This window comes from Falco naumanni, chromosome 8, assembly GCF_017639655.2.
Source record: "Falco naumanni isolate bFalNau1 chromosome 8, bFalNau1.pat, whole genome shotgun sequence".
Classification (NCBI taxonomy): Eukaryota; Metazoa; Chordata; class Aves; order Falconiformes; family Falconidae; genus Falco; species Falco naumanni.
Genome location: NC_054061.1, coordinates 46,093,130 through 46,105,781, shown reverse-complemented (window position 1 = coordinate 46,105,781; position 12,652 = coordinate 46,093,130). Strand labels below are relative to the sequence as shown.

At 44.7% G+C, this 12,652-nt stretch overlaps 1 protein-coding gene across 4 annotated transcripts; it reads left to right on the top strand.

Annotated features, from left to right (window-relative positions):
- The first annotated feature begins 253 nt into the window (after nucleotides 1-253).
- Nucleotides 254-11,061, top strand: CHRNA1 (cholinergic receptor nicotinic alpha 1 subunit). Of its 4 annotated transcripts, XM_040604773.1 has the most exons (10): nucleotides 254-459; nucleotides 733-908; nucleotides 3,472-3,617; nucleotides 3,762-3,806; nucleotides 4,241-4,350; nucleotides 4,527-4,722; nucleotides 5,368-5,605; nucleotides 6,741-6,964; nucleotides 8,250-8,489; nucleotides 10,453-11,061. In XM_040604773.1, exons 2-10 carry the CDS (start codon nucleotides 869-871, stop codon nucleotides 10,582-10,584), a joined length of 1,371 nt encoding a protein of 456 aa, XP_040460707.1. In that variant the 5' UTR covers nucleotides 254-459; nucleotides 733-868; the 3' UTR covers nucleotides 10,585-11,061. The 4 variants fall into 4 exon arrangements, with proteins under 4 accessions (XP_040460707.1, XP_040460709.1, XP_040460711.1 ...); XM_040604775.1 differs by lacking the exons at nucleotides 733-908; nucleotides 3,472-3,617 and adding an exon at nucleotides 909-1,030; XM_040604777.1 differs by lacking the exon at nucleotides 3,472-3,617 and having other exon boundaries at nucleotides 733-1,030.
- Nucleotides 11,062-12,652: the final 1,591 nt, after the last annotated feature.

The following is a 12,652-nucleotide window of genomic DNA, read 5'->3' as shown; positions in this document are numbered from 1 at the left end:
ATATAAAATTCTTCTAGCCTGAAGAGCTGACTTATTACCAGATACCTCACTTCTTACCCCTCTTCCAGGTGATTTCTGACAATAATGAGCAAGCACTAGCATGCCCTGAAGGAATCCACTGGATCTGCCCTACTATAGAAACCAGTCATATTTGCCTTTCACAGTTCAATAAGTCTATAGGTATCCATGGGAGGGTTTGCCCTCTTACTTCAGGTTACTTAGGTTAGTTAACAGCTTTCAAGGGGGGGACTCTACAGAGTACCTTCTGAAAATCCCAGTAGATTCAAGGAGATGGATGTCTCTTGAATGTATTTGTTCAATTCTTCAAAGATTTGTCATCTCTCTGTGGAGCAGAGGAACTGGCCTCATCCCAGCACACAGCCTGTACGCTGATGAGGGTGCATCAGAAATAAATGACTGCAATCTGTTTTCCCTTGGAGAAACAAAATCCCAGATCTGGTAAGTTGCTGTGATCGCAAAAGGTGATGTGCAGCTTTGGGTCTCCAGCTCGGGAATTTTCTAAGACATCACCAAGATATTCTGTTACTCTACAGATAATTCTTTCTTATCTTTATTTATATATTCATTTGTTTATTAAGTCACAGATCACATTGCCACTTAGAAAAAATGACCTTCTGTAAACTGCAGAAGATACTTGACTGGTGAAACACATTGTGCTCCTCTTTCCGAGCGGGTGGTGCGGCGGCCCTCAGCTGTCCTTCCCAAAAACAGGTGCTGTAAGCCAATACCTCGGAGGTTATATTGCGCCAGCACCCTGGCAGGAGGCAGGACAGCCCTCCTCTGAAGAGACCTTAAAGGCGCTTTGCGTGTGCCTCTGTCTGTATGACTGCAGCAAGAGGGAGCCGGGATGACGAAGGTCCATTGCGTACTCCTCCTCATCTCCGCAGGTAAAGGTGTTCCAGCTGTTGCTTTGAACGGGTTTCGGCTCCTTCCTGAGTGTGCAGGACCAGGGCTTTGCGTGTACATTGGTATGTGCGAATGTGTGTTCTGGGAGAAGCCTGTCCTACTGGTAAGGTTTTATGAACGCATCATTTAAATGAGAGCTTTGGAGTGTGTTGGTAACAGCTCAGATGTTTGTATTTTCAGACACCAGATACTCTGAAGTGAGAAGTTTTTGTGTTTAAATGTTTTTTCTTTGTGTCATTGTTTTGCTATGGTCCCATTTACTCTAGTGCTACATGTATTTCAGAATATGTGGAAGAATCTAGTGAAGATGACTTGAAATGTCAAAATTCATTACCAGAAATGTCATTAGGTTGTAGTACTACTGACAGAGAAGCAGAATTGATTTGCAACTGTATGTGTTGTACCAGGATAAATTTTTTTTAAAGTGTCTCTTAAAAGAATAAGTATTCTGTGATCCTAAAAACTTTCCACAAAATTCAAGCAGTATACTAAATTCCTACCAAGCCACTCCAGAAGGCAGCAATGTGAAAGATTTTAATTGCATTAATAAAGCATGGCAAAGAGCTTGACTTAGACATGATGCTGTGATCATAACCTAAATATTGAAAGACAACTCCTGCCCACCACAGCCCAGCCTCCTGGCAGGGGCAGTAAGTAGTGCTTGCCTGTGGCAGCTTTCCTCAATGGCAACCCAGTCTTTCAGTGTCATCTCATGGCAGGAGAAGGCCAAGACAGAACCCCTGGCAACTCGAGAAGCTTAACTATATAAAAGGAGCTGATGAAAAGTCAATTAGGAAACAAGGGGAAATGCTGACTGAGGTTGGAGTCAGCAGCAAAACTCTTGTTGCCTTCAATGGCCCAGGGTCCAAATTGAGAGAGGGGAAGGCAAGGATGGGATCTGCCAAAAATGCTTGCAGCGAGGCTCAGCTGTTCTGTTCCCTTTCACTACCTTTAAGGGGGGGTATGTACAAAAACATCCGCAAGTCCCCCTTCCATTTGCTTTACTCCCCTGTAACAGTGAAGCGGCTACAGTCTGAGCACACATGTGCCTGCTTATTCTGCAACAGGCTATCTGGAAACGTGTTTTTTCTGTGAGATGGGAATCTGAGCCCTCGCCCCTTGGGAGCACAATGCCACACATACATGCTGCTAAAGCTGCGCCGAAACAAAGCTGCCACCTGCCATTTTCACTCGTGATGTTCTTACAGGGGCTCTTCTGCAGAGCACTAGTGTGTCACCCTGAGCAGCCTGTGGGCAGAGCTCTCCAGGGACAGGTTAAGACCTTCCCTGAGGAGAGGGAAATAGGAGACCTGTCCTGGTTTCAGCTGGGATAGAGTTAATTTTCTTCCTAGTAGCAAGTGCAGTGCTGTGGTTTGGATTTAGTATGGGAATAATGTTGGTAACACACTGATGTTTTAGTTGTTGCTAAGTGATGTTCATACCAAGTCAAAGCACTTTTCAGTTTCTCAGGGCCTGCCAGCGAGAGGGCTGGAGGGGCACAAGAAATTGGGGGGGGGGCGGGGCAGGGGGATGACGACGATGACACACACAACCAGGACAGCTGACCTGAACCAGCCAAAGGGATATTCCACACCATGGGACGTCACGCTGAGTATATAAATGGGGGGTGGGGGAGCGGTTGGCCAGGGTGGGGTAGATCACTGCTCGGGTACTGGCTGGGCATCAGTCAGCAGGTGGTGAGCAACAGTGTTGTACACCACTTCTTTTAGGGTTTTTTCCTTGAGTTTTATTTCTCTTTCTCTTTTTGCTGTCTCACTTTTCATTACATTTATTATCAGTAGTAATAGTAGCAGGACTATATTTTACTTCAATTATTAAACTGTTCTTGTCTCAACCCATGGGTTTTACCTTTTTCGATTCTCCTCCCCATCCCACTGGCAGGGTGAGCGAGCAAGCGGCTGTGTTGCTGGCTGGGGTTACGCCCCGACAGACCACGTTGTGAATGGTTTCTTTCTCTCTCATCACAAGCACAACCTGAGCAGCTCTCGTTGTGGAAAGGAGCTCTTGCTCTGCTTAGACTTGAGATGCAAGGAGTCTGGACAGTGCCTTCACCTGAGTGACGGTTGTGCCTGGCCCTGTCCTTTAATGTTGCTGTTACAGGCAAGTCCATGGAACTGAAGGTGGAGAAGACATTCGAAATCCCTGATTATGGGTATTCTCTGCGCTTAACTGTCCACAAGTATTGCATGTAAGCACAGTCGTGGGTCAGGAAAGCCTGGAGGAGATTCTTAATGCTCAGACTGATGTCCACAATCATGGTGATTTTTTTTCATTCATCTCCTGGTTGGAGGCTGTTTTGCCTTTCTCCTAAGCTGACCTCCAGATCAGACAGGTAGTTATCCCCGCTGACGGTGTTTGCAATGCACAGGGTGCACGCCTGAAATGAGGAGTCACAGAGGACTCTGCGTCAGCCCACCACCAGCAGCTGCTGTTGACAGTATCTCCTTCATGCCCACCGCGGGCTGAGGGTGCTGTAGCCTGTTCCCTGTCCCGTCTCACTGATCCCACCCTGCTGTTCTACAGCTGGGCTGGCCCTGTGCTATGAACACGAGACTCGCCTCGTCGAGGACTTGTTCAGGGACTACAACAAGGTGGTGCGCCCAGTGGAGGACCATCGTGACGCTGTCGTCGTCACTGTCGGGCTGCAGCTCATTCAGCTTATTAGTGTGGTACGGTATGAACACGTGGTACATGTTGAACCTCTGACTCACGTGATAATGTCAAATGGTGTCACTTTTCTAAGGAAAGGATTTTTTTTCCTTTAATCCTGATTTTTACTGCTACTGCCTTTTCTTTTTTCTTTTTTTTTAAAGGATGAAGTAAATCAGATTGTGACAACCAACGTACGCCTCAAACAGGTAATTCTAAATATTGCCAACCGTTTCATCCAAGTCAAATAAATGCATTGGACACAGGAATTAATTACTCTGTCATACTTTCAGGGGCAGCTTGGACAGGCAGATCAGCTAGCAGAGCCTTTCTTCTTTCTGGAGTCTCAAGAACAAAATGCGCTAAACTCTAAGAGTCTTAGAAAAAGCATTATGCATTGTATTTCAGATAGTAGACTTCTGGTATACTTATTTTCTATATATATTTCTTTTTTTTTTTAAACAATCTTCTTAAACCAAAGTTTAGGTCAATGTAAAAAAAATTGGCTGGGGGTCCCACTAGTGTATGTTTATGCTTACCTGTATGTCCCAAAGCAAGGGAGGTGCATGTTTCTAGGAAGTACCAAAACTACCCCCAGAAGCAAGGGAAGAGGCTCTCAGTGGCTGAAATCCTCCTTCTTTAGCAATGGACAGACGTCAACCTCAAGTGGAATCCAGATGACTATGGTGGCGTGAAAAAAATCCGCATTCCCTCAGATGATATCTGGCGGCCAGACCTTGTTCTTTACAACAAGTAAGGGGTGCTGGTTGCCTGGGAGGGGGGGATGGCTCTGCCCTGGGCACCACGCTGGTGGGTAGCGTGCCTCAGAGCAAGCTTCTCCAGGAGCAGGTATGATGGCACTGGGGGGACCAGCTGATCCGCAGCCAGAGAAATCCATATTGCTGTTAATGTCCTCATTCCTTCTGCAGCGCAGATGGTGATTTTGCCATTGTTAAATACACCAAAGTCCTTCTGGAGCACACGGGCCTGATCACCTGGACACCACCAGCTATTTTTAAAAGTTACTGTGAAATTATAGTCACGCACTTCCCCTTTGACCAGCAGAACTGCAGTATGAAGTTGGGAACTTGGACGTATGACGGTACAATGGTTGTTATTAACCCGGTAAGCAAAGAGTTTGTAATTGAGAAAAGCAGTAAAGACCTGGATATGTTTTCAGGGAAATCTCGGATTTAGAGTGGAATATAACCTTGTTGTGACTGAAAATCAAGCAGGCCCTACCTGTGAAGTATAAAAGCCTTATTTGTAGATCTAGCACAAAAATTCCTGGTTTGGCTTCTAAAATTCTACATACGTGTAATTGCTGTGCCCTAGCAGCCTCCTACCTGCCTATCCCCTGACAGCTTCACATCACTCCTTATGGTGCTGCCTGTTCTGCTTTCGGCTGGGTTTTTTTTGTTTGCTTTTTTTTTTTTTTTTTTTTTGTATGTGTATGTGTACTTTTTCTCTGCTCATGACTTTCTGTTTCCAAGGACTCTTTCCCTGTCCCCTCAGGTATGTCTTTTGTCTGTAAATATTTAGTCAGTCTTCCTCTTTATTTGACTATCCCTGACTGATAGTATAAAATGTTTAGTTGAATGCCATGTAGAGGATGAGATTCTGAGGCAAAATAACATAAACAAGAGTGGTTTGCTCACAAAAATACATGAAGTGCCTAAGTTATTTTGAATCCTGTTCCTGAGCGACTGCCAAGTTTTGAAGTTGTTCAGAACATCTCAAATTAAGAAGTCGCATTTTTTTTGCTGTCAGGAGAGTGATCGGCCAGATCTGAGTAACTTCATGGAGAGTGGGGAGTGGGTGATGAAGGACTACCGCGGCTGGAAGCACTGGGTCTACTACGCCTGCTGCCCTGACACCCCATACCTGGATATCACCTACCACTTCCTCATGCAGCGCCTGCCTCTCTACTTCATCGTGAATGTCATCATTCCCTGCCTGCTCTTCTCCTTTTTAACTGGGTTAGTTTTTTACCTACCCACAGATTCAGGTATGTAAATTTATTCATTCTACTGCCATAGAAATTGCTTCTTAACAAGCTTCTGAGAAATTCTCAGTATTTGAAACCACCAGCCAACCTGAAGGGCAGCGCTTACTAAAACTGGACATTTCAGCTCAAAATAATGGCTAAAAAAATTCCACAAATAAAGGGAAAGCGCTGAAAGCTGGAACTATTGATATAAATAAATTGGGCTGATTTGCCACAGAAATCACTGATCAACTATCCAGTTAACTTCTTCAAAACAAAGATTTAGCTGGCTGATTTTTAAGTTTTGCCATAGGTATTTAGTGTGTTAGTACAACACGTAGTAAGTGAGCACACAGGGGTGACTGAGGCCCTTCTGCCCTGTGTTCGAGCAGAGAGCTTTTTATCTGTTAACGCACATTAATTACATTGTGCGACACGAAGAGTAATCCTGGCCTACTCTGGCCTCCTTTGTCCCTGCTGAGCAGCTCTTGCTCCTTGCAACCATTTGTCCTGCTTCATTCATTTCACCCTGTGTCAGCTTCTTTTACTGCTTCGTTTCATGAAGTCCCTTCTATGTTGTATTTGTTTTTTTCAGTGGAAAACTTTCTATAAATTTGAACTGGGTAGAAAAAAGATGTGTGAATCATGGTTTATCATTCATTTTTGACATCCTACATACAGAAAATCTCAAATAGCGGCTGACCTCTGGTGTCAGATGTGATTTCTGTCTGCCCACTCAGCCCAGCATGAGCCGGCCAGAAAGTAAGGCGAGCAAACCCTCAGGAGCCTGTGGAGCAATCATTAATCAGGTGCCCATACTTCATCATTCAAAATGCACAGCCGATACAGTGCTCCTGGCAAGGGAGCTTTCCGTATCCATCACCCGTACCTCAGCCCAGTCACATCTTGGTGATTCCCACCTTGATGCTGGAGCTGATGCTATGTTAGGCGCTCAGATTTGGCCAGCCTAGTTACTGCTATGAATGCAGGGAGAGATGACAGCACTCCAGATGCACACACACATGTTTATGTGTATAGTCATTGTCCACATCCTATCTTCTCAAATAAATATGCTCTGTACTGAATGATAAGAACAACGATGATTTTTTTGTTCAGTTTTAGTTTGGTTTGGTCGTTGGGTTTTTTTGCATGACAGGTGAGAAAATGACACTCAGCATCTCTGTCCTGCTGTCTTTGACTGTGTTCCTTCTGGTCATTGTGGAGCTGATTCCCTCCACCTCCAGTGCAGTGCCTCTGATAGGCAAATACATGTTGTTTACAATGGTGTTTGTCATCGCTTCAATCATCATCACGGTCATCGTCATCAACACCCACCACCGCTCCCCAAGCACTCACACCATGCCGCCCTGGGTCAGGAAGGTAAGCTCTAGGGCTTTGCATGTTTCCTGGTTTTCACTGAGCACTCCATATTTTATTGACAGGTTTTCTAATAAAAGTCAACAGGAATAGAGGAAGTAAATGCATCATGTTAAATCTCTCTAGCCGCAAGAGCCAGTGTTTACTACTTAGTTGCGCATAAAGTCAGCAAGACTGCTAAAGCGCTCCTTTAAGTCACAAAATTGACCACTGGGGTAGAGTCTTGCAGGGGACAGATGAGGCAAAACACGGGCAGCTCAAGGTACAGGGAGAAGAAAATGTCCAGCTCAGCTCAGATTACATTTCCTCGTCTAATTCTCCACCCGACCGCAGAGCACTGCTGCCTGCCAGTGGCCGAGTTCACCAGCCTGCCTGAGTGCAGAGCGCCGAGGCCGCTGGGGGTACCCGTGTTCAGCGTCCCATTTTGCAAAACGCAGATTAGCAAAAGCTATAAACTCTCTACTTCTCCAGGAAATACAGTTGTTCTGCAGACATTCAGAAGCAGGGAGATCCTTGCTAGATCCTGGTCTAAACCGTAACCGCAAAATGTACAAAAAATAGGATGCCTGTCGTCAAAGTTCTTTGCTAGGGAGACGGTACCAAAGAGGATCCATTCAGTTATTCTTCCTTTTTTAAGCCTGCCTGGGTTCATATTAAACCATGGCATGAATAGGAGATTGTTCTGTGTATTTCTAATTATACTTTTAAGGCTACAGCTTACATCAGATTCGCTCAGCAGCACAAACAATCCCTGCAGAAAGGAGATTTCAACAGGCAGTGTCTAAAATTGCTCTGGCAGCAAACCTCTGTTATTCCAAAGGAAAATACTGTAAACCTTATACACATGTATAACAAACATTTGTAATAGTAAAGTCAAATGTAAGTAGGCAAAAGAGATCCTTTGTAGTCCATTCCCCAAGCCAGATTCATAAGCAATATGTTCCAAATTACACTGATAGAGCTCCATCAGCTCACGCTAGCTGGGGTATGCTCTGGGACGTCGCGCCCCCCTTCAAGTGTAGATGTTGGCTATATGGCAGGGGGAAATGGGTTGCAGAAAACATGTGACAGGCCTGTGGGTGACTCCATCTGCCCCAGGACACGAGGCTCACAAAAGCCCCAGTGTGCCTGAGGCATGGACTGTGACATACTCTGAGAGGGAATCTGTAGCTGATCCAGCGGGAAGCAGCCTGGGACGGGAGAGGCTTGCCTTTGTTCCGTACACAGCTGCATCTGTAGCACAGCCCTGCAGACCAGCAACTGTTGTCTTCTCCCTCTTTGTTTTCAGATCTTTATTGACACAATCCCAAACATCATGTTTTTCTCTACAATGAAACGACCATCCAGGGATAAACAAGACAAAAATATTTTTGCAGAAGATATTGATATTTCTGAAATTTCTGGGAAGCCAGGTTCTGTACCTGTCAACTTCTACTCCCCACTTACCAAAAATCCAGATGTGAGAAATGCTATAGAGGGAATCAAATACATTGCAGAAACGATGAAATCGGACGAAGAAGCCAGTAATGTAAGGCATTTTTTTGTGCATGATTTGCTTCTTGCTTTCAAATTGCTACATCTTTTTTTTTTTTTTTTTTTTGCAAAATACCCCTGCCTCACTAAACCACTCCAAGCCCTCGTTTAGCTTGCTTAGCAGGGAGCAGTCTTCTCCCCTTGATGCAGTCAACAAGGAGCAACAGATAATTGTCATAGGTGGCAACTGGATCTTGGCCCCCCAAAAAGCAGGGGAGGGGGGGGGGGGAGTGTCAGTGCTATGTTTTTCTAAATGTAGAATGCAAAGCTATAGAGATGGAGTGTCTGTGAGTAGCAAACCAGTTTCAGGATCTGTAAGCAAGTTCCAAAACACATTCCTCCAGCCTCCCACTTGGGCATCTCCCCCCTGCAAGCAAGCAAGTTCTCATCACTTTTGAAAAGCTGGGAAGCAAGCAGAATTCCAAAAGGCTAGTAGTTTTATTGCAGAAGTGTTAAACGTGACTTACAAACGATAATAACAATTTTGATAAGGTTTTGGTTTATTCCTGAATGCTACAAGTAGTCCCTGCAAGTGAAACGCGTCATGCACGGCTCTGATTACTGACTTTTTCCACATTGCAAGCCAAAGGAAGGATAAATGCGTGTAGAGTCCCATATGGCAGTGTTCCCCAGGAAAACCTAGCTCTGCCTCCTTCTAGCACATTCAGTGCAATTAACCCCCTCTTTTATTTCATTTATCACAGCTCACACAGCTTTTGCTCTGGTGAATCAGTGTTGGTACTTCACCTTTAAATGATCAGAGACTTTTTCTGTTGAGCTGCAGGCTAGCCTGAAGACAGGGAGAGAGTTCTCTGGGACAATAATTTGGCCCATGCTCTTGAGAAGGAGGTGTCTCCTTCCCATGGGCAGGATTTACACCGCGGTGTTTGTTCCTGTGACCAAATTCCTGGAGCATGTGGAATGGCTCTGACTGTAGTGTCATGTTCCCCGTGACTCCTATGCCTCTCTGCAGATAAAGCGTTACCCTCAGCAGGACTGGCATGGCTTCAGCATCTCTGGGCTTCACTTCCTCCTAGACTTACAAGGAGTGTCTGGTTGCTGGCAAGTCCTCCCTTCGGAAGTGGAGCCCAGCTGCTTGTGTCATCTGGGCACTGTTGATATCACTTCCAGCAGGGTTCAAAATTCACGTTCCCCAAATAAACTGAAGGCTGTGGCTTCTGAAGGCTGCCGCTTCATTGTGTTCACTTATGAGCCACCTCAAAACAGTACAGATACCAGTGTCCTTTAGATAAATTACAACAGCCTCTGCTTGTGGGGCAACTAAGGCTAAAAGTAGAGGGTGCCTTGGGCCAGTACGTGTCACCCTGGACAGCAGAGTTACAGGGTAGAAATCCTGAGCCCTGCTGCACTTAGCACCTTGCATTCTGCTCACTTTTACAGTGCTGGGTTCCCACCGAAAGCATCCAGTGAAACGGCAGTTGCAGAGCAAGTGGTTCACGGTGTCCCACAACTGGAAAAAAGACTGAGGGAGCTACCAAGAAGGTTTTCCCAGACCTTAGAGTGTATACTAGGCATGGAAAGCAGGGACTAGAGCTAAATTAATGGAAATTGCTTAGATATCCCATAGGAATAAAAAACCAATGGAAAAACAAAAGCCAGTTGTGTCAAACTAAGTGTTCTACTTTCAGTGTTTTAAACTCTCTTTCAAAAGCAAGGATTTGCGTAAAAACTAAGCTTTTCAGCATTTCTTTTGGATGAAATTGTTCACCAAATTGCCAGGTTTCTAAGCAGTTTAGTCTTGAAACTTGCATTTTTAGGTTGCTCAGGCTTGCTGAACCTCTCACTGACCTGCTTTTGAGAAGGAAATTAGTATTTTTTGCATAATAATAGTGGAATATAAGGAACAGCCTTTCTGTTGCTCCAGACAGTAAATTACAAGAATGCCCATAACAAACATGGATCTGAAAATTTCACCATCTCCTTTGTTTCTTTCCCAGGCTGCAGAAGAATGGAAGTTTGTTGCGATGGTGGTTGATCATCTTCTTCTTGGCATATTTATGCTAGTTTGTATTATAGGAACATTAGCTGTGTTTGCTGGTCGCCTTATTGAATTAAACCAGCAAGGATGAACATCAACTGGAAACTATTTGCTACCCTGGTCAGCATCTGAAAGCATCTTAACCATCAAAACCTGGCCAGCCTCCGAAAGTTTCACGGACAGGAATTGGTCCCTGCTGGGAAAGAATAGGGATAATAAAATGTAAGGCTTCATGCTTAGCACTTCTGAGCTGCTGCTCCGTGGCATTTCATTGCCAAAAAGAAATGCTTGCATTGCTGGTAGACTGAAAGTCTGTCAGCCAGGTTTTGATCCATTTCACCATTTATTAAAAATGTTAATGTATTAATAAGACTGTCTGACTTTGTAACCCACAGATACAATTCTAGTGAAATCAATAGCACTGTAATGAGCTTCAGCTGAGCTGTAAATCTGTATCCAACTCTAGCATTCAAGCTGGTTTCAATATCTGCTCTGTGGTTTTTGTGTTGGCAGAGTCACAAATGACTCCTCTTGTAACACTAGATGTAACCAACAGAAATATCTCAAACTCCATGCTTAAGCACTTGATTTTCGTGTATAAATCTGAAATGACTGACTGTCATATGCGACTCTACCTGTAAAAACTCTTGATGCAGCAAAGAGGAGGGACTGTTCCTTACTGTGGGAAGGATCCAGCCTCAGCCAGTGGGTAAAAAATACCCACAGGTATTTTCTGCTACCTAGTTCCATGGTAAAGGACTTGTAGAGAAGGATTTTTTTTCCCTAAGAAGGATTTTTTATCACTAAGCCTTGCTCTGTGACCATCAGGCATCCCAGTGACTGTTGCAGTCACTGCCCTCTTATTGCCTGCATTAGCTTTACTTAGTACATTACTCATTATATGAAGCCCCACGCTCATTATGTATTAATTCTCAGGATTTTCAGTTGTCAACAGAGATGTTCTGCAATTGCATCCTAAGGGAAAAGTTTAGGCCAGAGGGGAAAGGACGATACCCATAGGATAATCTCTCTACTCGTTCTGTTCTGCTTCGGGAAGGTTGGTTTCCACTCTCCATTTTGAGTGATGACTAATCTGGGGGCAGCTTCAAATTTGGGGATGCTCAGTATGACATCTTAAATACAATTCTCTCTATTCCCTGAAAACTGTTTCCTGCCCTGCTGAAATAGATCTTGAGCATTACAGCCGGAGACAGCATCACAAAGATCATTCCTAGGGAATGCGTGGATCTCCGTGCTACTTACGTACGACAAAACGCCAGGACACCTCCTCCGAGCAACACCCATGACCCAAACTTTATTCAAATGTTGAGCAGCAGCGCGCTCTAGTGGCTAAAACGAAGTAGTGCTGCTTTTGGCCAAAGACCTTTGGATTTTAGTCCGCTCAGCATAAGCAACAAGCCTATGTGTGTTTCAATAATACAGCAGTGATGCCTATTTTTCTCAAAAATAAGGAGAGGTGGGGCAACTGATACAAGTTACTCACTCATCTCTCCCAGCTGGTTGTCCAAGCCAATACGACTACTTTGCTAACAGCTGTAAATAATTTGCTGTGAGTTTAATAGAATAAATTGTATTATGTTAACGCTCTGCAGGAATGTGTCATGCCTGCAGATGACTGGGATTTGAAGCGCTCTGCAGGGAAAATTAGGCACTTGTGCAATACTTCCACTATTGCTAGTGTTTGCTGGACAACGTTTTGGTGAGCTGCAGTCCTAAGAAGAGCAAACAGTTTGTCGGGGGCAATCGATCACTCCTAATGCTCTGCTCAGCTCTTAGGGTTTAGTTGATGGTAATCTTTGCCTCCCTAGATGATCATTAACCCTGTAAATGACTGCCAAGGATGTATGCTGGGTGAAACCTCTGCTGACACATGGAGTGCTTGCTCAGCTCTGTTGATCTCCAGTGTGACTTCTCAGCTCTCAGCCCCTGGAGGGAGTCACACAGCTCCCTGGCTCATGATGAACTAAGCTGCGGCATAACAGTGCCTGGGACTTAATTTGGGAGACTGCGACTGGCACTGAAATGGACAGAACAATCCTCTTAGAGCAGCGTGTGGTTGCATCTTAGCATTAAAAGTAAACATCAAGTAACAAGATTCATGGTGAACATCCACACTATCTTCGTTCAGCTTCCTCAAG

Bases quoted from the DNA above. Each gene is read 5' to 3' on its own strand.
- CHRNA1 (XM_040604773.1), top strand. From the start codon at position 869: ATGACGAAGGTCCATTGCGTACTCCTCCTCATCTCCGCAG. The intron at 5,606-6,740 runs GTATGTAAATTT...TTTGCATGACAG, and splicing joins TTACCTACCCACAGATTCAG to GTGAGAAAATGACACTCAGC. The intron at 8,490-10,452 runs GTAAGGCATTTT...TTTCTTTCCCAG, and splicing joins CGGACGAAGAAGCCAGTAAT to GCTGCAGAAGAATGGAAGTT.